The 22,600-nt window shown below is 43.4% G+C and overlaps 1 protein-coding gene and 1 long non-coding RNA gene across 2 annotated transcripts; one reads left to right on the top strand and one right to left on the bottom strand.

The window, feature by feature from the left end:
• Nucleotides 1-1,041: 1,041 nt before the first annotated feature.
• LOC110492846 (dihydrolipoyl dehydrogenase, mitochondrial) lies at nucleotides 1,042-9,565 on the bottom strand. The gene is made up of 15 exons (XM_021567324.3): nucleotides 9,135-9,565; nucleotides 8,801-8,956; nucleotides 7,794-7,869; nucleotides 7,563-7,642; nucleotides 7,240-7,308; nucleotides 7,038-7,107; nucleotides 6,783-6,883; nucleotides 5,800-5,943; nucleotides 5,597-5,698; nucleotides 5,271-5,461; nucleotides 4,959-5,129; nucleotides 4,616-4,805; nucleotides 3,070-3,207; nucleotides 2,882-2,971; nucleotides 1,042-1,345 (listed from the first exon to the last, which is right to left on the bottom strand). Exons 2-15 carry the CDS (start codon nucleotides 8,837-8,839, stop codon nucleotides 1,280-1,282), a joined length of 1,527 nt encoding a protein of 508 aa, XP_021422999.1. The 5' UTR covers nucleotides 8,840-8,956; nucleotides 9,135-9,565; the 3' UTR covers nucleotides 1,042-1,279.
• Nucleotides 8,913-13,908, top strand: LOC149985169 (uncharacterized). The gene is made up of 2 exons (XR_016487497.1): nucleotides 8,913-9,578; nucleotides 11,938-13,908. It is a non-coding gene; the product is annotated as an uncharacterized LOC149985169 (long non-coding RNA).
• Nucleotides 13,909-22,600: the final 8,692 nt, after the last annotated feature.

The raw sequence follows: 22,600 nt of genomic DNA, 5'->3' as shown, positions 1-22,600 counted from the left end.
GTTCCAGAAAGGCTGAAGAATTACAACATTTACATGGAACTAACTCTGCAAATACCACTGCTGGGTGATTTGAAAAGTCATAGTCAATCGATCAATAATATACTCTTCCGTCAATCTACCCGCAACATTAAAGCGGGTATACCCCCCTAGTCTTGAGGGGTGGCTATACAGCAAAGCAGGATCAATGAGTTAGCCAGCTAAGGCTGCATTTACATAGGCAGCCCTATTCTGATATTTTTTCCCACCAATTGGTCTTTTGACCAGTCACATCAGTCAAAATACTAATTAGTGAAAACAATTTAATGGGGCTTCCTGTTGCAGTAATTATTTCTGGTTGTTTTATAGAGTTATCTGGCTAAATCATTGATCCTTTGTAGTATACTTCTGGACTTAACCATTTCAGTGATTGAGCATGCTAAGTCCAGAAGGCTTTTGATCTGTGTCTAGGAAAACCCTTTAGCAGACTACCACTACTGCTGTCACCTGGCTTACAGTGACTCCAAATGCATGAAGATGGAGAGGAAGTCACATCTTACTGAAGTAGTTGGTATAGGTCCCTCTGCTGTTCCACACATTGCACTGAAGACCACTTCAATGCATCACACACCACTAGACTTGAAACCTTACTACATTTTATTGGTTTTGTAGAGCTCGGAGTTAAGCAAGAACGTATACACACAGACAATACAGCCATATTTGAATAAGTATTGAAATTCATACAAGCGAGTTGCTGCTTTGGACTTTCCAACCTCTTTACTCCGATTGAAAAGTAGTTTTGCCTCAGTCTTTAAAAATATTCTCTTATTGTTTATTCATCTCTTATTGTTAAAAACAGCAGTATTCCACCCAATACCAACCTATGAATATACATCTCTGAGCACTGTACTAATAAGAAAGTGGTGTTTGAAAAATGCTAGATACACTGCGACTAACATATATATATCACACATATGTAGTTAGCTATTTGATATAGCAGCAAACCTTGAGTGCAACACCCAAGACACCAATGTAGAAAGTCAAAAAGACTAGATCTCCAGTCCGTTTTTACCACCCAAACCCCTTTATTGACAACGTTTAAATGACATACTTAATGTGATACAAGGTGTGTTTTTGTTTTCTATGTATGTATACAGAGGAGTCCCTTAATTGGAGTTGAGGGGTCACGGTACATTCCGTGTCCCCCTCCTAGAGTGTGTGCGTTGCTTGTGGACAGATTTCTGGTTTGGGGACGTCGTGGACAGAACGGTTATGTACACAGCTGTGTGAGCGAAGACGGCAGTTAAAAGTTAATAGCTTTCCCGAAGGAGGCTGCGAGGTTTGCTTCTCTGAAGGCCTCGGACACAGTCTGGAAGAGAGAGATGGATGGAAGAAGAGGTTAGATTGACAGGTTGGTGGTGTGGTCCCACAAATGTGGATGTGTGTGCATTTGAATGACATTGTGGCTAGGGCCCTATATTAGTTATTGTGCTGCTCGCAGTAATAATATGAAATAATGTGTTGTCTTCCTCAGTCAGTTGAATGCGGCACTTCAGAACCGTGGTTACGTGCATAACCTTACTAGCGGCTGGGACAAACGGCGCAGTAAAACCGTTTCTAGCGATCCTGGCAAATCGTTTTCTTCCCACAAATTTACCTCCAGATTTTGAACGGTTGAATCTATTACAGACTATGACCCCAGCCCTAAAAGCTAAGACTGGAACATGTGCATGTTTTCACCTATGATACAAGCTGCGCAGGATTTGTTAGAAATGAGAGATGAATCTGCACAGAATAACTGAGAGCGGAATTGATTCACCAATCAAACATACATAAGATCTGTAAACAGCTCATCCATCTCCCCACCTCATCCCCATACTGGTATTTATTTTGCACCCCAGTATCTCTACCTGCACATTCATCTTCTGCCGATCTACCATTCCAGTGTTTAATTGCTATATTGTAATTACTTCGCCACCATGGCCTATTTATTTCCTTAACTTACCTCATTTGCACTCACTGTATATAGACTTTTTGTTTTCTTTTGTTCTACTGTATTATTGACTGTATGTTTTGTTTATTCCATGTGTAACTCTGTGTTGTTGTATGTGTCGAATTGCTACACTTTATCTTGGCCAGGTCGCAAATGAGAACTTGTTCTCAACTAGCCTACCTGGTTAAACAAAGGTGAAATAAAATAAAATAAATAAAAAGATTGTTTATTCATCCCTGATGTTTTCCTGAACATCCCAATACCTTCCTGATGCATTTCAATCACTCCAAAGCATACTTCCTTCAGACTGAAATTTGCCATTACCTGATATGCCATCCCTTGTGCTATAACTTATTGAGATCATGGCAAGAAGGTCAGATTCTAAAGTCATCACATTTTTTCCCCTAATAGGCCTACCCCCAAGTGTCCTAAAATAAATAATCAAATAGCTTGATGGTCCATGTTAATAGTATTATAAATATAAATTTGACTGACTAGCCAACCCCTGTTCTACGATGGGTATGACGGCTCGCCCAGTGATTGTTTTACAAAAAAGTATCTCCCATTTGAAATATTAGTAACTACCACATATCAATGGCATTGTTGAACTTGCATTGTTCTACAACATGACATGTTGTATGCATATAAGATTAGGGGTGTTAACCCCGGTGTCCTGGCTAAATTCCCAATCTAGCCCTCAAACCATCACGGTCACCTAATAATCCCCAGTTTACAATTGGCTCATTCACCCCCCTCCTCTCCCCTATAGCTATTCCCCAGGTCGGTGCTGCAAATGAAAACGTGTTCTCAGTCAACTTACCCGGTAAAATAACGGATAAATAAAATAGATAAATGTATGTATGAATGAGTATTTGATCATGCCCCTGTCGTGTGTGTGTGTGTTAAACTCACGGGATGGGCGTGGCAAACTCTGGCGACGTCCTCGCAGGACGCGCCGTACTCCATGGCGAGCGTCGCCTCGTTGATAATCTCTCCTGCCCCCTAGACAAGGGTCAAAGGTCACCATAGTTAGCATACAACTTCATACGCTATAGCCCACATTTTCATCTGCTAAGGAGCACAGAGATAGCATGACTCACACAGCCCAGGATGTGAGCGCCCAATATCCGGTCTGTCTCCTTGTGGCCGAGGATCTTCACCAGGCCATCAGTGTCTGCGTTGGTCTTGGCTCGACTGTTGGCGGCAAATGGGAACTTGCCCACCTTGTATGGGATGCCCTGCGAAGTAGAGTTGAGGTTACTGTTATGCTTTATGGTCACTCTTCTGTGTTGAAAGTATATGTGTGATACTTTGAGAGACCTTGGCTCCTTTGGAAAGTCAACAATTTGGGGAGAATATCGCCACCTTGTGGCTAACTCTTATACCTGCAGGGATTTCAATACTGAACAAAAATATAAAACGAAACGAGTTACAGTTCATATAAGGACATGAGTCAATTTAAATAAATTAATTAGGCCCTAGTCAATGTATTTCACATGATTGTGAATAAAGATATGCATCTGTTGGTTACATATCATTTTTTTTTAAAGTAGGCGTGTGGATCAGAAAACCAGTAAGTATTTGGTGTGATCACCATTTGCCTCATGCAGCGTGACATCTCCTTCACATATAATTGACCAGGCTGTTGATTGTTGCCTGTTGTCCCACTCCTCGTCATTGGCTGTGCGAAGTTGCTGGATATTGGCAGGAACTGGAGCATGTTGTCATACCCAGAACAGCCCAAACATGCTCAATGGGTGGCATGTCTGGTGGGTATGCAGGCCAAGTAAGAACTGGGACATTGTCAGCTTCCAGGAATTGTGTACAAGTCCTTGCGACATGGGGCCACGCATTATCAGGTTGAAACATGAGGTGATGGCAGCGAATGAATGTCTCAACAATGGGCCTCAGGATCTCATCATGGTACAGTATATCTGCATTCAAATTGCCATCAATAAAATGCAATTGTTTTCGCTGGCCGTAGGTTATGCCTGTCCATACCATAACCCCATCATGGGGGGTCACCCAGACATACATGTGGTCTGCGGTTGTGAGGCCGGTTGGATGTATTGCCAAATTCTCAAAAACAAAGTTGGGAGGCAGGTTATGATAGAGAAATTAATATTCAATTCTGGCAACAGCTCTGGTGGACATTCCTGCAGTTAGCATGCCAATTGCACGATCCCTCAAAACTTGAGACATCTTTGGCATCATGTTGTGTGATAAACCTGCACATTTTAGAGTGGCCCTTTATTGTCCCCAGCACAAGATGCACCTATGTAATGGTCATGCTGTTTAATCAGCTTTGTGATATGCCACACCTGTCAGGGAGATGGGTTATCTTGGCAAAGGAGAAATTCTCACCAACAGGGATGTAAACTAATTTGTGCACAACATTTGAGAGAAATAAGATTTTGTGCGTATGGAATATTTCTGGGATCTTTAATTTCAGCTCATGAAACCAACACTTTACATGTTGCGTTTTATATTTTTGTTCAGTGTATTTTTAAATCACAAATCAACATTTTGGCAGCTGATATCCAAACAAAACCATTGATCCAGTGATTATATTATATATAAAAGCCATGTCCGCTACTTAATTTGGTCAAAACTATGGGTGTTTGTTTGGGGAGATGTGTGTATCACCTCCTCTTTGAGCTGCTCCTCCGTCTTCCCCACCCATGCCACCTCGGGGTGTGTGTAGACAACAGAGGGGACACAGTTGTAGTCGATGTGCACGCCGCCCCCAGCCATGCCCTCCACGCAGATGATGCCCTCGTCCTCCGCCTTGTGTGCCAGCATGGGCCCGGCAATCACATCACCAATGGCATAGATACTACAGAGGGAGATAGAATAAATGGGGAGGAAAGATTGCGGTATCACATTTAGTGCCTTTTGAAAGAGACCTTGGTGAGAGGTGGTTGGAATATAGGTGCATTGAAAAAGCAGGTGTTGAATATAACAGAGGGGTGTGGTAGTTTAGGTCTACCTGGGTACTTTAGTCTGGAAGCGGTTGTTGACAGGTATGCGTCCCCTGTTGTCCAGCTCCAGGCCCACGTTCTCCAGGCCCAGGTTCCTGGTGAAGGGCCGTCTGCCGATACACACCAGCAGCACGTCACACGTCAGAGTCTCGTTCTTCCCGCCGGCAGCCGCCTCCACACTGGAGGCAAGAACACAGTTACGTTTAGGCTAGGTCCTACCTATTGATTTTTAACTATAGACATTCATCTTAGTGATTTTGTCCATTCACAGCTAGATCCACCCTATATACACACATACACCACCGGGGGATGGAACTCACGCCACATCGATCTTGCCGTCGGGCCTCTTGATTGCACCCATGACCTTAGTGCCCAGCTTGAACTTAATACCCTGCTTCTGCAGGATGCGCTGGAAGTTCTTGGAGATCTCCATGTCGATACCCATGCCGCCCACGTGGCCCAGGAACTCCACCGCTGTCACATTGGAGCCCAGACGCTGCCACACTGACCCCTGGAGAACGAGAAGCCAAACAGGATGTTATGGACCTTAGGTGTCCCCCAAGAGTTGGAATCCTCATACCGCCACTTACTCTTTACAGACCATGCTGTAAATCGTGTGTATGTGTGTGCGCGTGTCGTCCCTCACCAGCTCCACCCCAATGACTCCGGCACCGATGACGATGAGCTGCTCAGGGACCTTCTTCAGATCCAGGGCTCCCGTGGAGGACACCACGGTGTCCTCATCAACCTGACAGCACAGGGGTTAGGAGAGTTAGGACTCAGCTTTGACACATGTCAACTAACAGCTGGTCATCTGCTTCAAACTAGTACTGTAGTACATCAACGTGCCTCAATCCCGGGGAAGGGCGTGACCTCGGAGCCGGTGGCTATGAGGATATTATTGCTGTTGATGACCTGCTCACTGCCGTCCTCGGCCGTGGCCGTCACCTGGTTCTTGCCTGTAATCCTCCCATAGCCGTTCACGTGCGTCACCTGAGGGGAAACCGGCACATTACATCATCAATTAAAGACAGGGTCAAGTTCATAAACTCTGGAACAAAGAATCCAAGGGGAAGCATCAAAACAGCTTGCACTGGTATCAAACTTAGTGATGGATTCAAATTACAAGGGAGTACAGGAAAAAGACCCAAGTCCATTGACAATGTAATGTCCATAGATGGCCACCTCCATTTAAAGAAGATAGTCAAAACAGGCTGCTGATGTTTCAAGTTTATAATCCTGCTGAGGTGAAATCTCACTAACTAACCCATATTTCCAGATGCTGTCTTGATTAGTTGCCTAGATGTTGCCATTTATCCATAAAGTGAGCCAAATGTGTAATTTGAGTGAACTTGGCCTCCGCTCGGCTCCAGGCCTCACTCACATTGTTCTCCAGAGCCTGGGGAAATTCATATTGTAAAAATAGGTGTGAGTGGAGCACTGATTGGCTGTGAAAAGACAGGATTTTTCAAAAACAACCACTCCTTCCATCCCTCTTCAGAAGCGCAAAATATCCCGAATGTAGCTCATTTACAGTGCTAGCATGCTATATATATTTTTTGATGGCTATTTATTTTTTTGTTGTAATGAGACTACCCCCCATGGGCACCATTGAAAATGATTGGCTTTCGGTTTAGAATCTCTGCCTATGAACGTGCCGATTCCAATTGATGGGAAACGGCTTGGATACCCTCCACCTTCTTTTAGCCTCTTTCTGACAAGAACTTCCACAGGATTATATATAGAAGGTGAGATGAAAGCCTGGCAGAGGCTAGAGTGAACTAGGCATCGCTCTTCCAACGTAGGGAGGAACTATAAAGTTGAGACCTCACCTTGTTCTGTTTGAATAAATGTGCAATGCCTCCTGTCAGTGCTTTGACCGCACCGCTCTTCTGTGACATCATCTTCTCCAGGTTCAATGTAATCCCTGAGACTGGCACAGAGAGAGAGCGAGACAGAGAGAGAGCAAGAGTCTCAAGTAAATGTTTGTTGCAAAGACTTGACTGGAGTGAAAGCTTGTCCACACCCTTCAGCTCTCTAGGACCAGGCTGCTGGTGACCAATGCTCTAGCTGATGTGGACTCTTACTTTCAATGCCCCTGCTTTCGAAGTCTTTGCCATGGGCCTGGTGGTACAGATATGAGTTGTTCAGTAGGGCCTATACAAAGGGACAAGGGAGACAGACATGTTACATTATTCAACAACTCGCAAAGACGAAGTTGCACAGCCGCAGTGTTGCGCAATAAGACCTAGCAAAAGTTCTATGAACCCCCTCAGTCCCAATGTTTACCTTTGAGGGGATACAGCCGACATTCAAACAAGTCCCGCCCAGGGTGGGATTCTTTTCCACACACACCGTCTGTAGTAGAAAACAAAGTTGGTGAACAAGGACGATAAGATGGGCATCACTACTAATAAAGGGTTAAGCCGTATTTACACCTTCGGCTAGGTCAGCTTGAACAAAAAGATGCTATATCAAAACGTCCGCCCGACGGCACCTCTGCACAAACGCCGGAATCCCACTTTTCCAGGGAGGTGCGCAGAGCCCTGTGCGGACGGGAGCGAACATTCGATTGCTGCGGAAGGTAGATACACTGAGGCCTAATTTTTTACCTTAAAACCAAGCTGCGCTGCTTTGATTGCAGCAACATATCCACCAGGACCAGAGCCCACCACTGTGACGTCAGCATCAACTGTAGGAGTGCAAAGAACATGTTTATCAGAAGAGGCAACAAGTTGTAGAGGAACATGTTGTATTCACCTTGTGTAGATGTTGGGATTCAGTTGGATAAGAGCAGCACCTCGGATTAGCTAATTGGACGTTGGAGTGAAACGTTGACTTACTCTGTGCTTTGTCAGCGTATGTTCGGACGGAGAGAACAGTTGCACCCTGGAGCCGATTCGGGAGTTGGTGGCTCCGCTGTATGTGTTAGGAGAGGACACAAATTGAGACAGTGAGCAGACAGATTTGGACTTTAATGTCAGCTTGTGTTGTATATGGTTCTGCTGTGATGCTGTTGTAGTTGTCATCCATGTCAAGAAGTCAGTTAATGTTGTCATCCATGTCAAGAAGTCAGTTAATGTTTCGTTTTTTTTATTCCGCACTCTAGAATGCAAGACAAAAATCCTGTAAAGGCCAATGCAATCTGAACAGGATTGCAAGTATTACAGTGAGTGAGTGTATGTGATGATTATAAGGTCGTAGAAGGATGAACTAGTTACAATACTAGCTACATTTGTTAACTACTGTTAGTTGTCAAGTACTGGTGAAAATAAAATAATAAATAGTTATCTTACTTACATATATTGTTGGCTAACAACAGTTATATGATTAATCAAATAGCTTTACAAAGCAAAGTTGAGTGCTTGGAGTTTGACAATCAATGATGTAACATTGGTAGCAGTCCACAAACAGGCTCGCGTGCTTGTCAGCCTGTCGGGCTAAATGTCATTTTCGTCATTCGCAAGAGGATGCTGTATTGACTGTGGTAGCTAGCTAGCTAATTTAGCTTACTTTGAGATAGATTATTTTGTAATGACATTAACGTTCGCCAATGTATGTACAAGACACGCACCAAGCAAGGCTAGCTTGGGAGGGCATATAATATAGGAAGAGCCAACTAACATTAGTTAACTAACGAACTGTGCACTCGCTAACGCTAGGCTAGCTAGCTGCTAGTATATAGCTGGAGAGTTTTGCGAGCATAGCTACTCTAGGTGGCTAGCAAGGCCTGTAATTCATAAATCACGTTGAAAAACAGCCGAGATAACTCTCCAACGTATGTCGCATTAACTCATATTTGTTCCAGACAACTTGAACAACTAATTGACATAGAATTGTTTTTCCTTACCGTTGCCAGAGTGCGATATACTTGATTCCAGCTCTGCATTTTGTATGTGTCCCTTTACAGGCTGCGTAACCTACAGCAGGCGGATCATCCAAGGACTCACGAAATTGCGCTTGCGCAGTAACAATCCAAGGAACACAAATACTGTCTGTCGCCTCCCTATGATGTAAAACATCTTTGGTGTCATACTACATTTAATCTGATCAAAACAGGTGTTCTAGAAATCAATAAAATAAAAATAAAGTGATTTGCGTCTAAAACATTAATTTAACCCATGACTGCGTGGACACTCAATCATCAAGTTTGCAGACGACACAACAGTAGTAGGCCTGATTACCAACAACGACGAGACAGCCTACAGGGAGGAGGTGAGGGACCTGGCGGAGTGGTGCCAGGAAATAACCTCTCACTCAACGTCAACAAAACAAAGTAGCTGATCGTGGACTTCAGGAAACAGCAGAGGTAGCACGCCCCTATCCACATCGATGTTACCGCAGTGGAGAATGTAGAAATCTTCCAGTTCCTCGGTGTACACATCACTGACGATCTGAAATGGTCCACCCACACAGACCGTGTGGTGAAGAAGGCGCAACAGCTGAAGCTGTGGAGAAGCTGGAAAAAAAACTCACAAACTTTTACAGATGCACAATTGAGAGTATGGTGCGGCAATTGCACCGCCCGCAAACCGCAGGGCTCTCCAGAGGGTGGTGTGGTCTGCCCAAAAAGATCATCAACCACCCGAGCCACTGCCTGTTCACCCCTCTACCATCCAGAAGACGAGGTCAGTAGAGGTGCATCAAAACTGGGACCAAGAGACTGATAGAAGCTGTTTATCTTAAGACCATCAGACTGTTAAATAGCCATCACTAGCCGGTTTCCACCCTGTTACGCAACCCAGCACCTTAGAGGCCGCTGCCCTATATACATAAACATGTCATCACTGGCCACCTCAATAATGGAATACTAGTCACTTTAATAATGTTTATATACTGCTTTACTCATCCAAAATGTATATACTGTATTCTATTTTACTGTATTTTAGTCAATGCCACTCCGACATTGCTCAATCTAATATTTATATAGTTCTTCATTCCATTCTTTTACTTTTAGATTTGTGTGTATTGTTGTGAATCGATATACAGTGCCTTGCGAAAGTATTCGGCCCCCTTGAACTTTGCAACCTTTTGCCACATTTCAGGCTTCAAACATAAAGATATAAAACTGTATTTTTTGTGAAGAATCAACAACAAGTGGGACACAATCATGAAGTGGAACGACATTTATTGGATATTTCAAACTTTTTTAACAAATCAAAAACTGAAAAATTGGGCGTGCAAAATTATTCAGCCCCTTTACTTTCAGTGCAGCAAACTCTCTCCAGAAGTTCAGTGAGGATCTCTGAACGATCCAATGTTGACCTAAATGACTAATGATGATAAATACAATCCACCTGTGTGTAATCAAGTCTCTGTATAAATGCACCTGCACTGTGATAGTCTCAGAGGTCCGTTAAAAGCGCAGAGAGCATCATGAAGAACAAGGAACACACCAGGCAGGTCCGAGATACTGTTGTGAAGAAGTTTAAAGCCGGATTTGGATACAAAAAGATTTCCCAAGCTTTAAACATCCCAAGGAGCACTGTGCAAGCGATAATATTGAAATGGAAGGAGTATCAGACCACTGCAAATCTACCAAGACCTGGCCGTCCCTCTAAACTTTCAGCTCATACAAGGAGAAGACTGATCAGAGATGCAGCCAAGAGGCCCATGATCACTCTGGATGAACTGCAGAGATCTACAGCTGAGGTGGGAGACTCTGTCCATAGGACAACAATCAGTCGTATATTGCACAAATCTGGCCTTTATGGAAGAGTGGCAAGAAGAAAGCCATTTCTTAGATATCCATAAAAAGTGTCGTTTAAAGTTTGCCACAAGCCACCTGGGAGACACACCAAACATGTGGAAGAAGGTGCTCTGGTCAGATGAAACCAAAATTGAACTTTTTGGCAACAATGCAAAATGTTATGTTTCGCGTAAAAGCAACACAGCTGAACACACCATCCCCACTGTCAAACATGGTGGTGGCAGCATCATGGTTTGGGCCTGCTTTTCTTCAGCAGGGACAGGGAAGATGGTTAAAATTGATAGGAAGGTGGATGGAGCCAAATACAGGACCATTCTGGTAGAAAACCTGATGGAGTCTGCAAAAGACCTGAGACTGGGACGGAGATTTATCTTCCAACAAGACAATGATCCAAAACATAAAGCAAAATCTACAATGGAATGGTTCAAAAATAAACATATCCAGGTGTTAGAATGGCCAAGTCAAAGTCCAGACCTGAATCCAATCGAGAATCTGTGGAAAGAACTGAAAACTGCTGTTCACAAATGCTCTCCATCCAACCTCACTGAGCTCGAGCTGTTTTGCAAGGAGGAATGGGAAAACATTTCAGTCTCTCGATGTGCAAAACTGATAGAGACATACCCCAAGCGACTTACAGCTGTAATCGCAGCAAAAGGTGGCGCAAAGTATTAACTTAAGGGGGCTGAATAATTTTGCACGCCCAATTTTTCAGTTTTTGATTTGTTAAAAAAGTTTGAAATATCCAATAAATGTTGTTCCACTTCATGATTGTGTCCCACTTGTTGTTGATTCTTCACAAAAAAATACAGTTTTATATCTTTATGTTTGAAGCCTGAAATGTGGCAAAAGGTCGCAAAGTTCAAGGGGGCCGAATACTTTCGCAAGGCACTGTAGATACTACTGCAATGTTAGATACTGCTGCACTGTTGGAGCTAGGAACACAAGCATTTAGCTTCACCCACAATAACATCTGCTAAATATGTGTGTGACCAATAAAATGTTGATTTGATTTTGATTTCACATCAGTCTCAATGTGACACCTTTTGCTGAGTTTTTACCTCACATAATATATTGATATATAGTATGCCAGACAAAATATCTTGTTTTGCTATCATTATTTCCACAATGTTACAATGAGATGCTTCATGAAACAAGCTCATGCTGAAGTGATTGTGTGTGTGTGTGTGTGTGAGACAGAGAGAGAGATCCTAGTCCTGTCTAATTAATCCAAAAGGCAAGTCACATTTGTAATACTTATGCATGTGTTTTGTACACAGCTCGGGTGGCCAGTGCACCAACCCTTTGGGGGACCATTTGTCTCGCAACCAGAAGGCCCGACAGAGGGTGGTGGTGCGGACGGCCCAATACATCACTCCCTGCCCTCCAGGATATCTACACCAGGCGGCGTCTGAGGAAGGCCCGAAAGATCGTCAAGGACTCCAGTCACCCGAGCCACGGACTGTTCACTCTGTTACCATCTGTCAAGCGGTATCGGAGTATCGGCTCTTGGACCAACAGGCTCCGAGACAGCTTCTACCACCAGGCCATCAGACTGCTGAAAAGCTAAACCTAGCAGTCTCCCTGCACAGATCTGCACCTTACAGACTATTTGCACCAGAGAGAATATTATGTAGATTATAAATTATTTGCATTGACTTCACACACGCAAGCATAAAATACATGTTTTCCCATCTCAAAAGGTTTAAAAAAACATATTAGGTTCCAAATAAAGTAACTGGGTTGAATAATTATTCTTAAATCTCCCATAAATCCTATTGTGACATGGAGAATGGAAGCTTGTGTGCAACAGGGAGTGGCAATTGAATGCAAGCTTCACAAAAAACTTGTTCAAATATTTCTAGCCTGTCTATCTATGCGTAACAGGGTTGACGTGTTATGCTCGACCCGCTTTCATTTGATTTGGCAGAACGTGTCGGGAGTGTGTGTGGGGAGAGAGTGTGTGTGGGGAGAGAGAGTGTGTGTGTGTTCGTGTGTATATGTGTGTGTGTGTGTGAGTCGAGAGAGAGGGTGGAAAGAAAGGGTTTGTGAATCTGGAGAATAGTAAAATTGATTGCGCTCTCTTATCCATTATTGCTGAGTTTGAATGTTCAATTAATTAATGAACACAGATGATGAGCATATGAGATTACAAATGACTTGTCATTGATTTGTTCATTAGATATTACATAGAAGTGCTGGGAGGAGTCTTTCCTTTTCATAATAATACAAAGGACATTTTCCCTGAGCTCTGAGCTGGCAAGCCCTACAAAGAGAGGCACTGATCTTCAGATATTCTTTGTAGAGCTCTGTGTGTATTTATTTGTACAGACTTCTCAAGCACTAACCCAAAAGATCCCTTTGTAAAAACAACAAGCCGGGTATTGTGATTGACTGCTGAAGAGGCAAGTCTGAAAAGTGACAGAACAAAAAAGAGCTGCCTTTTGAATTCCCCCAGGTGTCCAAACCACTCAGCATTGGCCCATGTCCGTCTGACATCACACACCGTTTGACATCAGCTCACCGGTTTGAATGGTGACTGCTGCTGCGAGCTGCTCTGTTTCTGCCTGAACTCCCCAATTGTGTGTCCAGAGAAAAGGGTCCATCTAGGGGGGTACTGACTCGGCCTGAATGGGGCGCAGCACGAGTACTCGCCAAACTCAGCTGAACTCGACTGAACCTGTTTTAATGGGTGGCATGATGGACCCCGTAGTGTGTGTGTGTGTGTGTAGGTTCTATGTGGGTTGACAGTGGTCCTGAGATTCTGTTGCCATGGATCCCGTTACACTCTGTGCCACTGTCAGAAGACCTAATTATTGTTAGGTGAAAATATCTAATTGATGGTTAGGATGCATGCTACTCATTTTGATGCTGCCATTTGCTTCCATACCAGACACTATCTTTGTAAAACAAGATTTTTAACCTAATTGAGTTATCCATTGATTATAATGTTTAGGCCACAATGCTGAATGATAATGTACTAGGGTTATAGATACGTATGTATTCTTGATCTTTAGGTGGTTTTGAACATTGCCATAGTGATACAGTATGTGTTGGCCTGGGTAACATGTCCTTGATTGGCCTCAAGTTGTATTTTGCTACAAAGTGAACACTAGAGGGCACTACTTGAATGCATAGATGTACAATTTCTAAAACTGGTGTACATTTCTCTTGACATGATGAGGAAAAACATTTTCTTATAATTAAATTCATGGACCCCAAGGAGAGTTGGAGGAAAGGGTTTTAAACCATTTTTTATATTTTTTTGTGACTCCTACTTACACAAATGACCGTTTCATATTATCCTTGTAAATATTATGGAGGCTGAGAGCTTTGGGTCCATAGGCCTATGAATGGTGTATAGTTTTGGCAGTATATTGGCTACCCAAGCTCATTGCGACAAATGCAACAGCCACAAACTTTTCTTCTCTAATGTTTCCTCTGGATTTGAGTCCCTCCTCAACGATTTCTAGAACGCAAACACATTCTAACTGTTCTGATTGGTCCCAGAAACTAACGAATTGAGCCAGAGCCAGAACACACTTCGATAAAGTGGCATTTTGAAAAATCGTCATTGGCTTTAATACTCTGATTGGTTAGAGACGATCCAATCGCTGATGACTTTGTTTTGTACTACATTTTGACGTCACACAAACAACTTCAATGATGCAGTCTCATACTGAAGTATGTAGCGAACATACACAACCAATATACTGCCATTTTCTCCAAAAAATATTGTCTAAAAAGCAGTAATACCTAAGTCAAATCTGACTGAATCACCTCCTCAACTATAAATGTTTCACTTCCCTTTGCCAAAAGTACAAATTATGCAGGCATTTAGTTCCAAAATGTTATTATTAAAAACCATGTGCTGTTAGCCTGTTGGCTATAATTTGCAGCTCCTGAAAAGTGACACTTAAAGGAGAGCCAACTAATTCTACATCATGTGACCCTTGCAGGTCTTGAACCAACAACCTTGGCCTTGCCAGCATCATGCTCTTACCAACACACATGACACCCAATGCCAAAGTTCTTATTTAAGTGAGTGGTTTTAATATTTATTTTAACTAACACTGTCATCGCAAGAAATGTTAATAATGTTGCTAAAAGCAAATTCTGTACATTTATCATCTGAAATAGAGGTTGTTTTGTGCTCTTTTAGATGCAGGGACAGACAAATTAGATTAAAAAACACCAACAACACCCTCAAAGACACACCCGAACACACAGAGAAGGCTGCTTTCAAAGTCAATTGTGTGAATTTCAAGAGCCAGCTTTCATGTCCCGTCTCAAGTCTTTTCACGTGCTCGCCAAAACAGCTACCAAACCCAAAATAAGTCCACTTCCAACACGACATGAGCAAAATGAGCCTTCCAGAGGCATCCATTTGGCAAAAGGCTGCGCCTTGTGTCTTGCTTACACTAAAGGGCCCTATTCTATAAAAGCCTTTTCTCTGAGACAGAATAAAAGTGAAAGAGAAAAGGGGCCTGATTAAAAGGGGGTGCCTTTTGATTCGCGGTGCAAAACCGCTCTGTGCAGATATACGGGGCAAGGGGATTAGGCCCTGGGTCTATGTGACGTACAGCGACTCTCCTTTTCACCCTTTCCAAACCCCCTCATTGTCTCCGGGCAGCCTTGGGGTGGTAAGCTGCCGGCTTGCCAATGGGGCCCGTTGTACAGCGCGACAATGGTTCAACCCCCCAGCCCAGACTCAGGATGTGATAGGGGAGCTAATGTCTCCCCATGCGAGGTACGGGGTGGGGTGGTTAGGAGGGCAGGAGGGGTGAGTGTGTGTTTGTGGAGGAGAGGGAGTAGGCATTGATTTGACATTTCATCATTGCATCCTTGCTTGTTACTGTAAACTATTATTTCCACGAAATTAGAACGACACTGACGTTACTGCATTGTTCTTGTTGTTGTTTTACACATTTCAAGTTACTTCCACGCACAATCTAACCTTTCAGTTTGTTTTATTAGAGTGTTGAAATCTATTTTATTCCAAATCATTGTAAAATATTACCGACCACTGAAAGGGGGGGGTGGGGTAGAAAAGAGAGAAAAGCTCATATTCTAGCGGTGGTTTGTGGGGAGGAATGCCATTGAAATTGGCCGTTTTTATGCACCGGGCTCTTTTGTATGAAGGCTGAGGAAGTCCATTGTGAGTGCAGACACCCTGAGAAAGAGAGTATTGGAGCTGTTGTCTGCGGCTGCTTTTCCTCAGACCTAGCGCAATGAATGAGTGAATGCCATCGGAAGCAGCCAGCCCAACCCTGGGACAACACCACTGGGCAACATTTGAAGATGAACAACAATTAAAAATGCAGCTTCACTGTATTAATTAGTGCATACATTATTTTGTTTGATTTTTAGAGACGGTGGCAGTGTGAGTTGTATTGTTATTATTACATTAAACAAGAGAGAACGAGAGTGAAAACGACAGAAGTGATACAGATGCGACTCCAAGCACTCAGAAACACAGCATTACTTTACACCTTACGGAGTATAGAAATGTGTCAGTTGAGCACTCACACGCACTCCGAACAACATCTAGCAAGCCCACAGAGTAACAGAACCTTCTAAATTTAGATTGAAAAAAACAAGTTAAATGATGACTTTACACTTATAGAAACTGCTCTCTGAATCCCTAGCAATGTACTTCATTGAACTCAGAACTTCTTGGTTAATTTTCGTCTCAGCCCAGCATCTCGCTTACTTAGTGTTGCTAGGAAACCCTGGGGCACTATTTGAAGTTGCACTGGCGCTTTCTTTCTGGACTAGCCTGGCTAACGTTCACTTCTTCTTGGAGGCAGCATGTATAAAAGAAACATGATCAGCCAACCAGCTTTCTGAAGACTGTGTAAGCAGTTTGGAGTCAGGGCATTACTGTTTACTGGCAGCAATGTCTGGTGTTTCTGTTGTGCTTTAAGTACCAAGCAAACATCTATTTAATCTACTGTGAATGTTTCAGAAAAGCCAACATCCACATGGATTGAATTGGACAATTCATCTAATGAAGAACTACTTATTATTCCTTATAATGCAACATTTTTGGCTTGTTGATGTCCCGCGCCACCCACTCAGTACAATCTATTTTGTAGGAACAACCATTACCTCAATAACCTTTCATCCGTGCTGAGGAAGAATGAAAGATGTATCTTATATTTGAACAGGGCCCACATACCAATGTAATTAACTAGGTCTCTGTGTGGCGGTACAGAAACAGATCAACAATCAATATTCACTAATTAGCCGGAGTGTTCAGTTTGTGCCTACCGCCTAAGGTGGATCGCATAAAGATCGTTAGAGCTTCAAACTGTTTCATAACCAGGAAAATGGAGTGCAATGACCTTTAACACACTTCTGTGCCCTATTTTTTTAAATGTGAAACACAGGAGCAGTCCTATACAGTATACTCCATGGATTCTGCACTACTTTACATTGTTGGCATTTCAGGAGTTATTCTGATGTGACTGTTATGTGGACCATGGACATACGGTATAGATGTGCATGTGCTTGCAGTTGGGTAAAAGGTACATTGCAAAAATACAAACAACTCATAGACAACTTGAATACCATCTCATCAGCAGAGTTAGTAAGTGGTCTGCGAGTGTCTGAGAGAGAACAAGTGTATGTTGTGTGTCTGCATGCATCATAGCGACAAAGAACTTGAATGCCAGCTCATTGAGGAGCCTCAGCACATTCCAGGCTCTTTATTAAGATCATATCTGGCTTGTCTGTTTAAAAAGAAGTCTGTTATCGCATTAAATGTGTGTGTGTGTGTGTGTGCATGCATGTCATCTCTCCCTTTACAGAGTCTGAGTGGCAGAGACAAGGGTTGGGAGTTGGGAGGTTCATTTGAGAGCCCACTGAGTACCCTTCTACTCTTTTCTCTCTGGATTCAGAGAACCCAGGCGTGTGTGAGAGTTTGTGTGTTTGAGTAAGAGTGTGTGTTTCTGGACACTGGGTGCAAATCTGTCTGTGTGTGTGTGTGTGTGTGTGTGTGTGTGTGTGTGTGTGTGTGTGTGTGTGTGTGAGAGAGAGAGAGAGAGAGAGAGCGTGAACCTGAACTCCTTTTGATTTAAAGCCCTCCATTTGAGTGGCTGAAGGAGCATTTTGTTCTGCTCTGGTATGCAGAAAGCTCCTTGACGCAGTAGCCACAGCTCCCAGGCCTTGAACCTGAGCTGAAGAATCACACAAAGAACTCCATAATAACAGTTAATCTTCATAAAACTTTATTGGTTACCATGGCCTACAATTAATTTGTTTCCTGAAAGTTCACATCTCCAATTTTACAAGTAAAAGTCTAAAAAAATATGTCAACATTAGTTGTAAATTAAATATGGTAGGGTTTTAATACCATTACAAACAGTTGTTAAAAACATAGGATTCGTTGAGGTAATATTCGGCTTGTTTACATCAAGCTGCTAAAAGCTTTTTTAATTAAGTCATGCTTGAGGCCATGGTGTATGAGGGAAAAGGATGAACAACTAAAACCGCAACTTGATAAAAAATGTACAAAAATATATATTTATATATACATTTATGTGGGTGCCCACATGAATGGCTCAATGGAACCCTGGCTTTAGAGAGGGAAGATTATGAAAAATGGTAATGAGATACGACCAGGTCTCGTGGTGTGCTGCACTTCCATCACCCACCATGATCAACAGTGACAGTCATCGATCCTCAGTCTCAGTTCACGGCCTGCATTATTGGCACTCGGTTGTCGATAACAATGCTGGTGTCGTGCCACAAACCCCTGGTGTCATGGAAACCACGTGCCAAGGCAGTGAACCAAATAAATGAGGTGGATGGGTGTGAAGGGGGCAAGGGAGACGATATCTTTAAACCCTGTCTGTTTTTCGCAATGTGACCTCATTACTTTAATCCCAATGGGGAATACAGTGTAAAAGCAACGGCAGAGGATAATGGAGAAATGTGTAGAACTGTGTCATGTAGTGAGGGTTATGCTATTCTTTATTCTAGAGTTGAACGTATTTACAGAGTTATTCGTTATTGGGTGAAAGTCTAGAACCTTCTATTCCATGGCCTTAGTTCTCTCTTGTTTGGAATGGCATTTTAAATGTTTCAATACTTAAAAAAAAAAATTACAGTACCAGTCAAAAGTTTGGACACATCTACTAATTCAGGGGTTGTTCTTTATTTTGACTATTTTCTACATTGTAGAATAGTGAAGACATCAAACCAATGAAATAACACATGTGGAACCATGTAGTAACCAAAAAAGTGTTATGTTGTGTTGTGACAAGGTAGGGGTGGTGTACAGAAGATAGCCCTATTTGGTAAAAGACCAAGTCCATATTATGGCAAGAACAGCTCAAATAAGCAAAGACAAACGGCAGTCCTTCATTACTTTAAGACAGGAAGGTCAGTCAATCCGGAACTCTTGGGCTCCCGGGTGGCGCAGCGGTCTAAGGCACTGCATCTCAGTGCAAGGGGCATCACTATAGTACCTGGTTAGAATCCAGGCTGTATCACATCTGGCTGTGATTGGGAGTCCCATAGGGCGGTGCACAATTGGCCCAGCGTCGTCCAGATATGTCCGGAGTAGGCCGTCATTGTAAATAAGAATTTGTTCTTCACTGACTTGCCTCGTTAAATAAAGGTTAAATAAAAGGTTTCTTCAAAAGCAGTCGCAAAAACCATCAAGTGCTATGATGAAACTGTCTCTCAGGAGGACCGCCACAGGAAAGAAAGACCCAGAGTTACATCTGCTGCAGAGGATAAGTTCATTAGAGTAGACTGCATCTTAGATTGCAGCCCAAATAAATGCTTCCCAGAGTTCAAGTAACAGACTGATTTATTTAGAATTCAAGGCACACTTAACCAGCATGGCTACCACAGCATTCTACAGCTATACGCCATCCCAACTGGTTTGGGGGAAAAAAATGACCCCAAACACACCTCCACACCATCACACTCTACACACAGAAACACGTACAAAGCTCTCCCTCGCCCTCCATTTGGTAAATCCGACCACAACTCTATCCTCCTGATTCCTGCTTACAAGCAAGAATTAAACCAGGAAACACCAGTGACTCGGTCTATAAAAAAGTGGTCGGATGAAGCATGTGCTAAACTACAGGACTGTTTTGCTATCACAGACTGGAACATGTTTCGGGATTATTCCGATGGCATTGAGGAGTACACCACATCAGTCACTGGCTTTATCAATAAGTGCATCGAGGACGTCGTCCCCACAGTGATTGTACGTACACACTCCAACCAGAAGCCATAGATTACAGGCAACATTCACACTGAGCTAAAGGGTAGAGCTGCCGCTTTCAAGGTGCGGGACTCTAACCCGGAAGCTTACAATAAATCCTGCTATGCCCTGCGACGAACCATCCAACAGGCAAAGCTTCAATACAGGGCTAAGATTGAATCATACTACACCGGCTCCGACACTCGTCGGATGTGGCAGGGCTTGCAAACTATTACAGACTACAAAGGTAAGCACAGCCGCGAGCTGCCCAGTGACACGAGCCTACCAGACGAGCTAAATCACTTCTATGCTCGCTTCGAGGCAAGCAACACTGAGGCATGCATGAGAGCATTAGCTGTTCAGGACAACTGTGTGATCACACTCTCCGTAGCCCACGTGAGTAAGACCTTTAAACAGGTCAAAATACACAAGGCTGCGGGGCCAGACGGATTACCAGGACGTGTGCTCCGGGCATGTGCTGACCAACTGGCAGGTGACTTCACTGACATTTTCAACATGTCACTGATTGAGTCTGTAATAACAACATGATTCAAGCAGAACATCATAGTCCCTGTGCCCAAGAACACAAAGGCAACCTGCCTAAATGACTACAGACCCGTAGCACTCACGTCCTTAGCCATGAAGTGCTTTGAAAGGTTGGTAATGGCTCACATCAACACCATTTTCCCAGAAACCCTAGACACACTCCAATTTGCATACCGCCCAAACAGATCCACAGATGATGCAATCTCTATTGCACTCTTCACTGCCCTTTCCCACCTGGACAAAAGGAACACTTGTGTGAGAATGCTATTCATTGACTACAGCTCAGCGTTCAACACCATAGTACCCTCAAAGCTCATCACTACTCTAAGGATCCTGGGACTAAACACCTCCCTCTGCATCTGGATCCTGGACTTCCTGACGGGCCGCACCCAGGTGGTGAAGGTAGGTAGCAACACATCTGCTATGCTGATCCTCAACACTGGAGCTCCCCAAGGGTGCGTGCTCAGTCCCCTCCTGTAATCCCTGTTCACCCACGACTGCATGGCCAGGCACGACTCCAACACCATCATTAAGTTTGCAGATGACACAACAGTGGTAGGCCTGATCACAGACAACGACGAGACAGCCTATAGGGAGGAAGTCAGAGACCTGGCCGGGTGGTGCCAAAATAACAACCTATCCCTCAACGTAACCAAGACTAAGGAGATGATTGTGGACTACAGGAAAAGGAGGACCGAGCACGCTCCCATTCTTATCGACGGGGCTGTAGTGGGGCAGGTTGAGAGCTTCAAGTTCCTTGGTGTCCACATCAACAACAAACTAGAATGGTCCAAACACACCCAGACAGTCATGAAGAGGGCACAACAAAGCCTATCCCCCCTCAGAAAACTAAAAAGATTTGGCATGGGTCCTCAGATCCTCAAAAGGTTCTACAGCTGCAACATCGAGAGCAGCATCACTGCCTGGTACGACAATTGCTCGGCCTCTGACCGCAAGGCACTACAGAGGGTAGTGCGTACGGCCCAGTACATCACTGGGGCTAAGCTGCCTGCCATCCATGACCTCTACACAAGGCTCTGTCAGAGTAAGGCCCTAAAAATTGTCAAAGACCCCAGACTGTTCTCTCTACTACCGCATGGCAAGCGGTACCGGAGTGCCAAGTCTAGGACAAAAAGGCTTCTCAACAGTTTTTACACACAAGCCATAAGACTCCTGAACAGGTAATCAAATGGCTACCTGGACTCTTTGCATTGTGTGCCCCCCCAGCCCCCTTTTTTTATGCTGCTGCTACCCTCTATTTATCATACATGCATAGTCACTTTAATTATACATTCATGTACATACTACCTTAATTGGGCCGACCAACCAGTACTCCCGCACATTGGCTAACCGGGCTATCTGCATTATGTCCCACCACCCACCACCCACCACCCGCTAAACCCTCTTTTACGCTACTGCTACTCTCTGTTCATCATATATGCATTGTCACTTTAACCATATCTACATGTACATACTACCTCTATCAGCCTGACTAACCTATCTTTGTATGTAGCCTCGCTACCGTATATAGCCTGTCTTTTTACTTTTGTTTTATTCTTTACTTACCTATTTTTCACCTAATACCTTTTTTGCACTATTGGTTAGAGCCTGTAAGTAAGCATTTCACTGTAAGGTCTACCTACACCTGTTGTATTCGGCGCACGTGACAAATAAACTTTGATTTGATTTGATTTGTAAAGGCTATTTGACCAAGGAGAGTGATGGAGTGCTGCATCAGATGACCTGGCCTCCACAATCACCCGACCTCAACCAATTTGAGATGGTTTGGGATGAGTTGGACTGCAGAGTGAAGGAAAAGCAGCCAACAAGTGCTCAGCATATGTGGGAACTTCTCTAACACCGCTGGAAAAGCATTCCTCATAAAGCCGGTTAAGAGAATGCCAAAAGTGTGCAAAGCTGTCATCAAGGCAAAGGGTGGCTACATTGAAGAATCTAAAATCTATAATATGTTTTGATTTGCATAACACTTTTTTGATTACTACATGATTCCATATGTATTATTTCATAGTTTTGATGTCTTCACTATTATTCTACAATGTAGAAAATAACAAAAATAAAGAAAATCCCTTGAATGAGTAGGTGTGTCCAAATGTTTGACTGGTACTGTATGCATACATATACATTGTATATATACATATACTGTATTTATA

The sequence above is a fragment of the Oncorhynchus mykiss genome, chromosome 2 (genome assembly GCF_057628025.1).
Source record: "Oncorhynchus mykiss isolate SJ-2025 chromosome 2, ASM5762802v1, whole genome shotgun sequence".
Classification (NCBI taxonomy): domain Eukaryota; kingdom Metazoa; phylum Chordata; class Actinopteri; order Salmoniformes; family Salmonidae; genus Oncorhynchus; species Oncorhynchus mykiss.
This window is presented reverse-complemented; position numbering and strand designations above follow the sequence as displayed.